This window comes from Elaeis guineensis, chromosome 6, assembly GCF_000442705.2.
Source record: "Elaeis guineensis isolate ETL-2024a chromosome 6, EG11, whole genome shotgun sequence".
NCBI lineage: Eukaryota > Viridiplantae > Streptophyta > Magnoliopsida > Arecales > Arecaceae > Elaeis > Elaeis guineensis.
The window spans coordinates 131,920,771-131,933,896 of NC_025998.2; the positions used below are offsets into that span (position 1 = coordinate 131,920,771).

Here is a 13,126-nt window from a genome sequence, read left to right on the forward strand (position 1 = left end):
CAAATTATGAACCAGGACCGGTCCTGGGGCAGGTCGAATTGGGCGACCGCCCCAGGCCCAGGCCCAGGCCCAAGCCCTGTATTGATATTCCAATAGAGTGCAAGAATAATTTTTTATAATATTATAATAAAAAAAATAATTATATAGATTAATGATGGATTTTATATGCTACTTAACGAATATATCTATAAAAAATTATTGTACATAAATTAATTTTTTTAATAATAATTAATATTTAAAATATGTTAATTTTTAATAGAAAAAATTTTATTTTTTTATTTAGTCTCAGGTCTAAAAAATATCAGGACCGACCCTGTTAGGAACGTAACTAGATCTTGGGTCTAAAGGCTCAACAACAAGATGATTTTGGAAGTTTGTTGCTGTTCCTCTGGTGGGTGAGGAAACCGGCCAAAGCTCAATTTAAACGTCCCATGTTGTCGGTATCTTCTTAAAACACGCGTTAAACTATATACTTTTTCGTAAAACCCCCTATCAATTATTCATATTAGTATGTACACCGGCGGCCGAGTTCGTTCGTTCCTCGCGACTGGTCTCCGTGCTATAAATACTCGATAGGAGAAGAAAGAGAGGAGAGAAAAGCCGAGGAAGGAGGTTTGCGGCGTTTTTTGGGCGAAAACAGCACCTAGCCATGTCTCGCCAGGCCGCGAAGCTGGTCGGATCCCTCGCCTCCAAGCTCGTATCCCAGCCCAAGCTCTCCGCCTCCTCTCCTCTAGCCTCCCAATCCCGCCGCCACTTCGGGGCGGCGCCGCCCCCGGCGCCCGCCGTCTTCGTGGACAAGAACACCCGCATCATATGCCAGGGGATCACCGGCAAGAACGGCACCTTCCATACCGAGCAAGCCATCGAGTATGGCACCAAGATGGTTCGTTCCTTCCCCTCTCTCTATTTCCTTGACGATTTCGTGGATCGCTGGTTTGTTCTGGTGATTTGTGTCCATGAGTCTGCTTTCTTTTATGGGTTTTGCCTTTTGATGGATCTGATCGTGGGTTATTTTCTAATATTCAGTGATTTGCTTCATATGATTTGTTCTCCAAATTTATCTCCAAGATGGATTGTTTTTGATTTATTCGTCGAGGTGGAATGTCATAATATTTTGGTAATCTTCGCTGTAGATCAGTGCAGGGATCGTTCCAACACTGCAGCTGCTCGCGGTTGAATATGTTCTGCAGAGTTTTTCCTTCAGTGTTTTGTCTATAGGGATTTAGGCTGTCAGCGAAAGCAAGGATATGCTGTAATGCAATTCATTGCCTAGTTTATCTTTTGAGTCGGTCACCGATGGAATGGATCGTTACCATTGTCATAGCGATCAAGCATTCTCTCAATGGTTCGGAGTTGGCTCCATGAATCCTTCCCCGTCCTATTCAACTGGATTGGTTTCGTGCTGTAATAAAATAAGTCAACTTGGCATCAACCTTCCTTCGTGCAATCATATTTGTCAGTTCCTCTTTTTTCATGTGATGGAATTCCCAATTCAATCAAACTGTTCTTGTTCATGTTTTATATTCAGATATCATAATCAAGAAAATAAAAATTGTTGATTATAGGAAGAAAGGTAATATCAATTAGGAGAGAGGTCCGTTGTCCTAGTCTCCATCCTTGGCCTTATTTGCCCTCATAATGAATTGAATTTTCTTTTAATGTTTACATTCCACTGGAGGTTGAGCTCTTCCACTCTAAGATCCTGGTTTATAATCTCATGAGATAAGGACGACTCCTTCAAGAATTCCTCAGTAAAAATCCAGTCACTGCACCACCTCTTTTACTAGTTTGCATTTGTGCATGGTAGCACAAATTTTCAAGTCATCTTGTCAATGGTTGCTAAGACTGTATGCACTTACCAAAGGATGCTGATGGCCGAAAAGAGGGGTGTACTTGAAGATGATTGCAGAATTTGATCTATGTGCACTCTGTCCTAATATCCTCGTCATTGGCAGATGCATATAAGAAAATGTGGGGTCAATTGACCTCACAAAAAAAATTGACCCCATATACATATACTACTAGAAAAAAATCATATTGACTAGTGGAAAAAAATCAAAATTGACCCTACAACATTAGGCATATATGTGCGCGCACGCACATACTAATAGGCATACAAAATTTTGAAGAAGTAAAGGATAAAAAAAAACCACATCAAAAGAGTAATTATGATCTATTCTCTCTTTTTAATGACTTACATGTCCTATCTCTTTCTTCCTCTTTTCCTCTCTCACACCACTTTGACCTCTCCCCTCTCTTTCTTTATTAATTACTTCTTTATTTGTACTTTAATACCTTGCTCTAACCCCATCCGTCCACCTCTTATATTTAACTCCACATCAATTTAGCTTTTATACCCTAAAAGGACCACATCAAAAGGCGAAAAGAGTAATTATTGGCCTACATTCTCTCTCTTTAATGACTCACATATCACATCTCTCTCTCCCTCTCTCATGCCACTTTGACCTCTCTTCCCCTCTCTTCCATTCTTTCTCTTTCTTTATTCATTACTTCTCTATTTGTCTTTTAATGCCCCATCCCAATCCCATGGTCTCTATCCGTCTACCCCTTACATTTAAACCCCACATCAATTTAGTTTTTATGCCCTAATCAATCTAAATGCCATAGAAAATCATATGTTTTCTTGTCTCTTTTCTCAACCTGAATTATGGATGTCTCTTTTAGTTTTTTTTTTTTTTTGTAACATTCTTTTAGTTTTTCTGTCTTTTCCTTTTTTTCACTCATATCAAGTATATATGATTAGAATAATTTTTGATTAGTCATTATAATTTTAACATTTAATAATATCTAGAATTTTACTACGGTACTCCTTTATAATATTTTATTATAAAGGATATTTAAGATATTACACATTTATCATTTTTTATATATTTTATTTTTTCAAAAATAATATTTTATTTTATTTTTCTTTCTTCTTTCTTCCTCTGCAGCTTTTCAACTTCTTTTATTATATTGACCCCACAAAGCAAAATTCTTGGATCCACCACTAATCCTCGTTCCTCATTTTTACCACAGTTCTAGTAGCTAAATACCAATAATGCTTTGCTCTGCATACTTATTATGAAATTCCAAAACATTTGCATTTTAGAAAATAGTTTATCAAGTTGTGTTTGATTTTTGATATGGTGGTGTAGTTCAGTTTAGCTTTCTGTCTTCTTATGACAGGTTGGTGGAGTCACACCAAAGAAAGGTGGAACTGAACACTTGGGTCTTCCAGTGTTTAACACAGTAGCAGAAGCAAAGGCCGAGGCAAAAGCTAATGCATCAGTTATATATGTTCCTCCGCCTTTTGCTGCTGCTGCAATACTGGAGGCACTTGAAGCTGAATTAGATCTTGTTGTGTGCATTACCGAAGGAATTCCCCAGCATGACATGGTATTGAAGCATTCTTCTTACTTTTTTATTCCATGTGCTGTAATTTTTTTAAATTTATTTGTATGGATTCTATAGCTAGATTTTTTTTTCCTGCTAAAAAAATAGGAGAAATCTCTTGCTCCTTTTGGTAATTTACCATGGTTCATCCTCTTCTCTTTTTGTATCCTCCAAAAGGACGATAAGAAATATTTCTTTAAGGGAGAAGAAGAAAAAAAGGCATGGTGCATTGAGTACATAAATTAACAAGACATCCACATGTACGTTGAGTATACATGGAGATATTCGTTTGCAATGTCATGAAACTTTTTCATGCAACCTGTTTGAGTTATAAAATGAGAATCTGCTAACATTCATTTAAGTGGACTGGAAATGGTTCATCCAGAATCAATGATTCTGTTTTTTTTTTTCTTGCTTCATTCATCACACCACAATCAGCCGGGGTTACAGCATGTTCTTTATTTTGAAATTCTTTGGTGCTTTGAGCTATATCTTATCCTCATTCAATGGCATAGTGCTTAATGTCCTATTGCATTTTCATAAATCATAGATGTGCTGTATGAGTGTTCTGGATAAAAATGAATCACTCATGGTGATTGTTTGTTGGATTATTTATACCAAGCGCTCGTCATTTTCTTTACTTCTGTCGTTTTGGTTCAATTCTTTAGTTCACGAGTATCATAAACAATGTTAAAAATTTTTAGTTGCCTTCTTTTAGAAACTTAAAATTCATAATATTTGTGCTAATTTTCAATGGTCTTCTCCAACATTTATAGTTTTAGCATTTTCACTTATTTCCATTATTGGAATTGGATGACAGTATTGTCAAACTATGGCTATAGTTTGCGTAGAAATTTTAACTATCTTTTGTGCAGTTATTTTTATTTATTTATTTATTTTTTGAGCCATGTGGTCCAGAAATATATGATTTGACAAATAAACACTTCATTGTGTTTGTCTAATACAAGTGCATGAAAATATATATCATATGTTGCAGATGATTTAGTTTTACTTCATTAGTGTATGCACATATTTTATATTAGTGCACTTCTGCACATGAATTTTATAAATATCATTAAAAATATAAAACTTTTGCACTTGTTTCTTTTCTTTTAGTTACAATCTCTGATCTTATATCTGTAGCTGATTTAAGGTATGGATCACAAATCAGATCTCTTAATCATTTAATAAATGCTTACATGAATCCAATGATAGTCACATTAGGATGCAAAACATATCATTAAAAATATAAAACTTTTGCACTTTTTTCTTTTCTTTTAGTTAGGATCTCTGATCTCATATCTGTAGCTGATTTAAGGTATGGGTCGCAAATCAGATCTCTTAATCATTTAATAAATGCTTAAATAAATCCAATTGTAATCACATTAGAATGCAAAACATATTATGAATACGGCAGTCTGCACATTAAGATGGGTGAAACTTATATCACGAGTTTCTGTTTCTTATAAATAGCCTCTATACTGACTGTTTTGGATATCAGGTTCGGGTGAAGGCTGCTCTTAACCAGCAATCAAAAACTCGACTTATTGGACCAAACTGTCCTGGCATTATCAAGCCTGGAGAATGTAAAATCGGAATAATGCCCGGTTATATCCACAAGCCAGGGCGTATAGGGATTGTATCTCGATCTGGTACCTTAACTTATGAAGCGGTATGAACGTAGCTTATGTCAATATGTTAAACATCTAGGAAAGATTCATAAGAGCTAATTACTCTTTGTATCTTAATGGCAGGTTTTTCAGACAACCGCTGTTGGTCTAGGACAGTCAACTTGTGTAGGTATTGGGGGTGACCCCTTCAATGGGACAAATTTTGTTGATTGTGTAACCAGGTTCCTTGATGATCCTCAAACTGAAGGTAAGCTTTTAACAAGTCTGAAGTCATGTCCCATCTATATTTATCTATTTTTTAAAAACCATCCAAGCACCTGATAGTTGTTTGGTAAGCTATCCATCATATTCACATTACTTCCTATTCTATTCTATCATATTTGTGCTGCAACAGTGGGAGCCTCATGCACTGGGCTGCACTTTTTGTGATACAGAGGTGGATATGATGTTTTTCATGGTCTTTTCGCTTCATGATGTTTTGAAGCTCGAATGTGACCAGAGGCTGCAGCTATTTTAATTGATTAAGCTATTACCACTAGAACATACTAACTCATAAATAATGATCATGGATGAATGTTATTGTCTTCTCTTCATTTATGTTTAAAGCCCACCTATGATCAATATTTAATGCTATGGATTTCCTTATTCTTGCACCCATAATGACCCTTTACTTAACTAAAGACATGTACATGCAGAATAAAATGTTCTTTTACATTTCTTTGGTTCTAGTGGGTTCAATATTGCTTGATGGTTGTGCTGCCATTATTTTCTAAAAGATTGCGATATTATTATGTTCTCAATGAATTTTCTCCTTTATCTGCTAAGCCTTTTTTACAGTATGTGCTTGACTATGTATTTCCAGCATCTAAATGAAAGTAGAATAATTGCCTTGTTAACATATGATTGCTTATCCTGCTTTCAAATGCTGCCTGCATCATCCGTATTTCAGGTATCGTTCTTATCGGAGAGATTGGTGGTACTGCAGAAGAGGATGCTGCAGCTTTAATACGGGTATGTAAAGCTGGAAATGCTTTATGTTAAACTTTATAAGAACGAGGTACAATGGAGATATTCATATTTTTTTGCGATTCATTATGTTCCTCCACAATTATTACCTTATCTTTTAGTATTTCGTGTTGTACAAACATATTATAACCAGAGGTCATTGATAAAGAGAGGTAGATGAAGTTATCAGCTATGCTTGTTATGGAAAAGTTTTCTCCCTTGCTTTATAAAAGCATGAGATAGAAGATAATTATGTTGCTGTTCTATTTGCAACTTTGCACATTTTTGTTTGCATTTGTGTTCTTTTGTTATGACTAGTTGTTGGAAATTTGTTTTTTGGTTAACATTATTTTTTTTTATTACTGAGTCCGGTCTCATAAAGAATTAGTTTGTTTATGGCATATTTAAAGCATAAGGATCTAGGGCTGAAAATGGATCAGATTCAGATATATTCATATTTGTATAATTGTATCCATATTTTTTAGTGAATATGAATACAAATACAAATATTAAATGGATACCAAAATTAGTATCCACACTTGTTCTAAACAAATACAGATATGAATTGGATATTAAGCATATCCATGGATATTTTTTTAAGCTGATATAGATACAAGTTGGGATTAGTTTTATATATATATATATATATATATATATATATATATATGTTTTCTCCAATGAATATAAATTGGGTACAATTCGAATATAAATCGGATTTTGAGTGGAATTCACCAATGATAACTAACATAAAATGACATAATCATAAAGGATGGGAACAAAATCCATGATTAAGATTGCCACAATGCACAATAACCAGGTAATGGTCTAACGCATAGTTGTTAAACCTGCAAAGAAACTGATTTGGTCAATGATTTGGGTTACTGATCCAACCAGATTTCATATTAAAAACATATTATAAAAATTAAAATTTATTTAAATAAAATATATAATATCAAAGCATTAAATTTTTTATATTAAACACCATCATTACTCTTTAATTGCGACATAAATAAAAAGAATCATGAATTACCTATTTTAAAGAACTTGTAAGAAAAATTATATACCAAGATAGGAATATGTTGAACTTGTTGATGTTTTTAAATATTTTAAATAAAAGGTTTTGAAGATATCATAAAGAATAAAATGAAGCTATTCATGTTTCATTTTATATCAAAGGGAAAAAAGATCGATTTTTTTATGAAAAGAGTTAATTATTGAGATATAAAATATCGCAGTCAAATGACTGTATTTTGTAACTTTATCAAGTTTTGAATAAGTATAATAAACCATGATCATAACAAAATTGAATGTTGTCATGGCTAAGTGGCTGCTAATCAACTGAGAGGTTTCCCCTCGATTCCTTGTACAGGTGGTTTATAAATGGTTTTTTCCTTGATATAAGTGGTTTTTATTTTTTATTTTTTAACCAGATATTAGGATCCGGATCCTATATCCAACAAAATTCATGAGTATGTATTTGGGTTCGTATCCGAATCAGGTCAGACAAAAAGGATCTCTGTCTAAATCTGATCTGAACCAGATATGGAAACAGATGCAGTAGGATAATATCCAGCCCATTGTCAGCCCTATGAATTTTTCTTCTTGGGTTCATGAGATTTTATTTTAATGTCTCATTCTTAGCTTTCTCAGTGATGTTTCTTGGGCACCGCTTGTATATCCATTTGTTGTGCCTCAGTTTGCTCGATGATATTATGTCAAACTCTATTGATGCTTGAGGTCTTATGACCTTCCATTGTACCACAAAAATGGGCATACCTTGGAAGTGAAAAATTTTTGTGCTTTTTCACATAACCATTATCATAGCCATAATTATGAAGCTTTGCAAGCAGCTTCATATAAACAGTATTTTCATCGATCTTGAGAGTTCCAGAAGTGAATTGTATGTCTAAAAATATTACTCTATTTGCTTCCATTTCTGTTGTAATTCTTTGTTGTAGAATTCAATTCTGAAACTAGAACCTTATTATTGCAAGTATATCTATGTTGCACAGATTTATTTATTCCCCATCTCCATCACATGTGTCCCTACTCGTTTAATGTTTTGGGACTCAAGTTCTCTTTGGTCAAGAAATGAAAGCTTTCAAATGGCTGGTTGGATAGGCATTACTTATTCACATGCCATTGTTGAAAATTATGGTAGTAGACTATCAAATTGGATTTTGAGAATGAGTGAAATGCCAAACATTGAATGTTTTTTTTGGTTTTGGTCATAAGAATAAAAGTAATATAACAGATTGCGTGAAAAAGATAATGTTAGAACTAATAAATTGTTCCAGAGGTCAGGTTGAAAGTTAAGAGAGAGTGTGAACAAGCATGTAGAACTGATTGTGCTTTATGTCTTCTTAACCTGGAGATATCATCTTATGATATGTGGGCAATTTTGTGGCTAATGGGGAGGAAGAGCTGCACAAAATGGGAATACTGATGTCAATGGAGATTTATGAGGCTACTATTGAATTTCCTTGTAATTGTAGTAACTACTAAGCCTGTATGAAGATCAGCCATGTTAAGCCTTTATTCTTTAGAAATTGTAACTGCTTGTCTAACTAACTGTATTCAGAAAGCAAATGATAGTATATTAGTTGATGACCTGATGATATGTGAACAAGGTGAATGCATAAGTGGAATTGCTGAGAAAGCTTTGCACAATTGCATAAAAATCAACTTTAGCTGGATTGGAGAATTTGAAATGCAGTTATAATTGGAGGACGAGCAAACTACATCCTTGCTGTCACTATGGCCTGAGATGCCCAAAGTTTTTATTTCAGAGCTCTTGTACAAACAGATGGGAAAAAATAGCTGCTCTTCTTTTTGGTCCAGGAGAGGGGTGAAGGTGGGCTTGGGGGTCATATATTAACATTTTGGGGGTCAGGGGAGAAAAGCTTTCAGATTGTTGTGGAACGAAAGATGCCCTTTCAGCTTTTAGTGTTTTATATTCAAAAGACATCAACATAACAACATTGCATGGATTAATATGTTAGTTGAGGTGATCGAGACGTGTGGTTACAAAGTTATAGATATTAGGAGATAGATAAATGTCGATAAAACCAAGCACCATTATCTTAAAAATTATTAGGTTCATGATGTGCCAGATTAAAAGAAATAAGAGCAACTGGTGATCTACTGATTGTTAAACATTCTATATTATTGTTTTAAATGCTTATAAATGATTTAAAATCGAGAAATTGGTCAGATTACATCAGCAAACTATGTTAGCCAATAGGTTATTTTCTTTTACATCATCAATGGAGATGGAATTTAAAGTTTGCTGTTACTATAATTTAACTTAATAGCCAATAAGTTATTTTCTTTTACATCATCAATGGAGATGGAATTTAAGGTTTGCAGTTACCATGATTTAACTTAACTGAACATAACAATTGCACCAGGAATTATCAGTAGTTTTATTGTATTTCAACTTATTTCTTCATTTATGTTGCTAATGCTTCATATTTTCTCTGCTTGGAAATGTTTCGTGCTGCACATTCATTTCTTTCTAAATTGAACAGGAAAGTGGAACTGAGAAGCCTATTGTTGCATTTATTGCTGGACTTACAGCACCGCCAGGTCGTCGCATGGGTCATGCAGGAGGTCTGTACAATATCATCTTGATAAACTCTTCTTGTCTGCCCTTTGCAGTTCGTATTTGAAGTTATAAAGAGGGGCCTTATTTTGAACCATTTGCAAAGATTTTTTATTCTTTTGTGGACTTTCTTTAAAAAAAAAAAATCGGGTTGGGGGGCACTAGTAAAACTTGGTCGGCATAGATATGTTCAGAGTCCTCAAATCATGGATATAGAGCAGAGGAGGGATCAGGTTTGGAATAATTTTTTTAGTATCACTGCAATTTGTTCAGCTAAATTTTAGAACTTATAAAGATACTGAACAGTAAAAATGAAGAACTTATGTATGACATGGATTAGAGGGGTTGAACAGGAAGGTTTTCAAAGTGACGTCCCTAGTTTTTAGGATTTCTTGAGTTTTGAAGGTTATGTTTTAGCATTATCAAAGCCGATGATTTATCCTCTGTTTGGTATGAAGTATGGATTGGAGGAAAGATGGATGACGGAGAGAATGGATGAAAGATTCATCCATCCTCCAATGTGTTTGATAAAATATGGAAGGATAGATAGGAATAATTTCCTCCTCTATTTGATATAGGAGAAATGAGGAGGATTCATGATATTTGTATGATATTTTTATTAAACTATCTTTTGATAAAAAATATTATTATTATTAATTTATAACACTTATTTATACTAAAGAAGTATGGGAATATGTAAACATATAATTTTTATGATTTACAATTATACAAAAATTATATAAATATTTAATTTAATTTAATTAATAATTTAATAAATTTATTATATATGAATAAATTTATTTATATATTTTAATTATATACTTAACTAATTAATTTATAATTTAATTTAAATATTTGATTGTTTTTATACAAATAGTTAACTAAAAGTGGTGAATATTAATAAAAATTAGAAGACAATTCTAGTTAGTTACTTATAATTATAGAAATTATGTACTAAAATTAAAATAATTAGTAATAAAATTTAATAGTATAAGATAAATAATATAGATAAAATAAAAAATATATATAAATAAAATGAATAAAAAAGTAAAGAAATATTAGAATTTTGTCCAAAAATTAATGAGGGATAATTATATTAATGTAGAAATCCATATTTTACATGCTCTATCCATTCTTCCTTACATTCTCCCAATTTGAGAAGATATAAATTAGCGAGCTAGGATGCATGGGCAATCCTTTCTTTTCATCCAACCTTCTTAAGATTTTTTTTTTTTTTTTAAAACCAAAAAGTGGATGGAAGCTATCCATCATTCCAATCCTATCCATTCTCCCTCTCATGACCCCAACCAAACATAGGATTAAAATAGCAAAGGGCATAAGCTACCATTGGAAAGCATCGGTCAGGAAAAACAGCAGCTCAGATGTATTAACACTATCAGCTCTGCCAAATAACTAGTTCTCTTTCCAAATACCACAAACTTTTATCTAAGCCCTCTGTACATAAAAGATACATCTGATAGGAGCAACTCTCAAGCATGCAAAAAGCCTATTCTTACTTTTTCATGCCAACTGCCTAGGTGACTATGATATGACATTTTCTTCAGCCAAATGTTGATGTGTACTTAGCATGTTGAAATTTTAGAGTTGTCGAATGTGGTCTTTAAAAACAATTCTATGTAAACTACACTTTAAAGATGGAAAAATTGCCACTTGCTCATTGGAGGTGCTTATAGATTGTAGGGATGGCTCAAGCATTGTAAGTCATGTTGGTTTAAGTGTCCCTGGATGCAGGTGGGAAGGCAGATGCTCTTTTTTTTTCTTTTGCCCCTTCCAGCAGCACCATGCCAATGGATGCCTTAGCTGGTTGAGGGCTTAGCAGGAATTGCTTTCCTGTAGTCAGGCTTCAGCCGGGTTTGCTTATGCTAGTAGCATCATTGATTCTTTCTTATGATAGACCTCCCTTTAGCTGTGAAACAATCATTATGATCTTCGATTCTTTGTTATTATAGTATTTTGTCGGGCACATGACATTGTTGCTCTTTTCAGATGATTGACAACAAAATTTGGCACAGTGACATTCCAAGCTATGCACTGCTTAATTCTATTTTGCAACATTACTTGTTTGAATCCCTGAATTCAACTCTCTTGAAGCTTGATATAATTGGACCATGTCTCATTACTATTTCTGCTCCAGAAGAGGGATTGTCCCATCTGGATCATGGATCGTATAGTTTGATCACTCATGGATATTCAGCTCATGCTAGCTTTGATCGGTTTATAAGCTGAATGTGTAATTTTGGTTTCTTGCAGCAATTGTGTCAGGTGGTAAGGGTACTGCACAGGACAAAATCAAGACCCTCAGAGAAGCAGGCGTAACAGTGGTTGAGTCCCCAGCCAAGATTGGTGTTGCTATGCTTGATGTTTTCAAACAACATGGACTAGTGGATTAGGAGGCATTGCCATTATAATACTCCTGGAAATACCAGGAAATGATCTTTTCCCCATTATTATACTCCTGGAAATGTCAGGAAGTGATCTCTTCAATTTACTACTGCTTTGAGCGTGCGGTAGCAGCTCACATTTGGTTCTTCTCGTTTTATTTTCCTGCGGGAATTAGCTCTCTTTTCCATCCAAGCAGAGTCTCTTTTTTTTCTCTGACGATTTTCCAATAATTAAACAGAAACCTCTCAGTGTACACATTCCATGCTTATTGCTTCACAATACATGTTTATTGATTTGGAATCCAATCAGCTAATTTTCAATTGGACGTCCATTTGTTTAAGGATCTTCCTGTTTATATAATTTATGCTATCTAACTGCAAGTCTACCGTACACAGCTATTCATATTTCTAGGATAAGATTATAGTGTTTCTCTGCGATTCAACAAGGTGAAAGAACTTGCCTTCACGGAGAGATTTCCTGCATTGGAGGTGCAGAAGCATCGTGGTTCAAAGATTAATTTCTAGTAGAAAAAAGACCAGGTAAAAAGCACGTATTGAAACACAATCTATGTCCAGCAAGAAGTCCATGACAGAACATTCATAAAATTATAGAAATCATTGTGGCGTTGTCTTCCAGGAAACAGCTTCCTGCTCACCAAAGAAGAAACGCTCATGTTATACACAATTTGATTAGTCCTGAAGGCTGAAGCAACTTTGATGCCAAGTAAACTACGTTAGGTAGGTGCTGTTGTGACTGACCCCTCTTACGTGAAGAATTGGTGCAAGTTTCTTCTTTGAAAAATGCAATTATAATCGTGCGCTTATTGCGGCTGCGAATAAATAAATAAATCGTGTAACTGTTTATCTTTCAGTTCTGCCACAGTGAAAATCTAGATGATGGCCATAGCCACTGTTTTGTAACAGATACCATGACGAATATTTGACATTTTTGTCATTCATCCGAATAAAAAAGATGGCATTTATTGGATTACATGTCCATTCAAGGGTTTACATCTCATTACATGAAAGTGGGAAAAAAAAATATATCAAATAACAGTTGCTTGACCATTTTCGTATTTATTTTTCATTAT

At 34.1% G+C, this 13,126-nt stretch overlaps 1 protein-coding gene across 1 annotated transcript; it reads left to right on the top strand.

Annotated features, from left to right (window-relative positions):
* Positions 1–580: 580 nt before the first annotated feature.
* On the top strand, positions 581–12,341 carry LOC105046449 (succinate--CoA ligase [ADP-forming] subunit alpha-2, mitochondrial). Its single transcript, XM_010925041.4, has 7 exons — positions 581–883; positions 3,187–3,396; positions 4,895–5,065; positions 5,148–5,271; positions 5,974–6,035; positions 9,560–9,641; positions 11,905–12,341. Exons 1-7 carry the CDS (start codon positions 650–652, stop codon positions 12,042–12,044), a joined length of 1,023 nt encoding a protein of 340 aa, XP_010923343.1. The 5' UTR covers positions 581–649; the 3' UTR covers positions 12,045–12,341.
* The last annotated feature ends 785 nt before the right edge of the window (positions 12,342–13,126 follow it).

Bases quoted from the DNA above. Each gene is read 5' to 3' on its own strand.
- LOC105046449 (XM_010925041.4), top strand. From the start codon at position 650: ATGTCTCGCCAGGCCGCGAAGCTGGTCGGATCCCTCGCCTCCAAGCTC. The intron at 5,272-5,973 runs GTAAGCTTTTAA...TCCGTATTTCAG, and splicing joins TGATGATCCTCAAACTGAAG to GTATCGTTCTTATCGGAGAG. The intron at 6,036-9,559 runs GTATGTAAAGCT...TAAATTGAACAG, and splicing joins ATGCTGCAGCTTTAATACGG to GAAAGTGGAACTGAGAAGCC.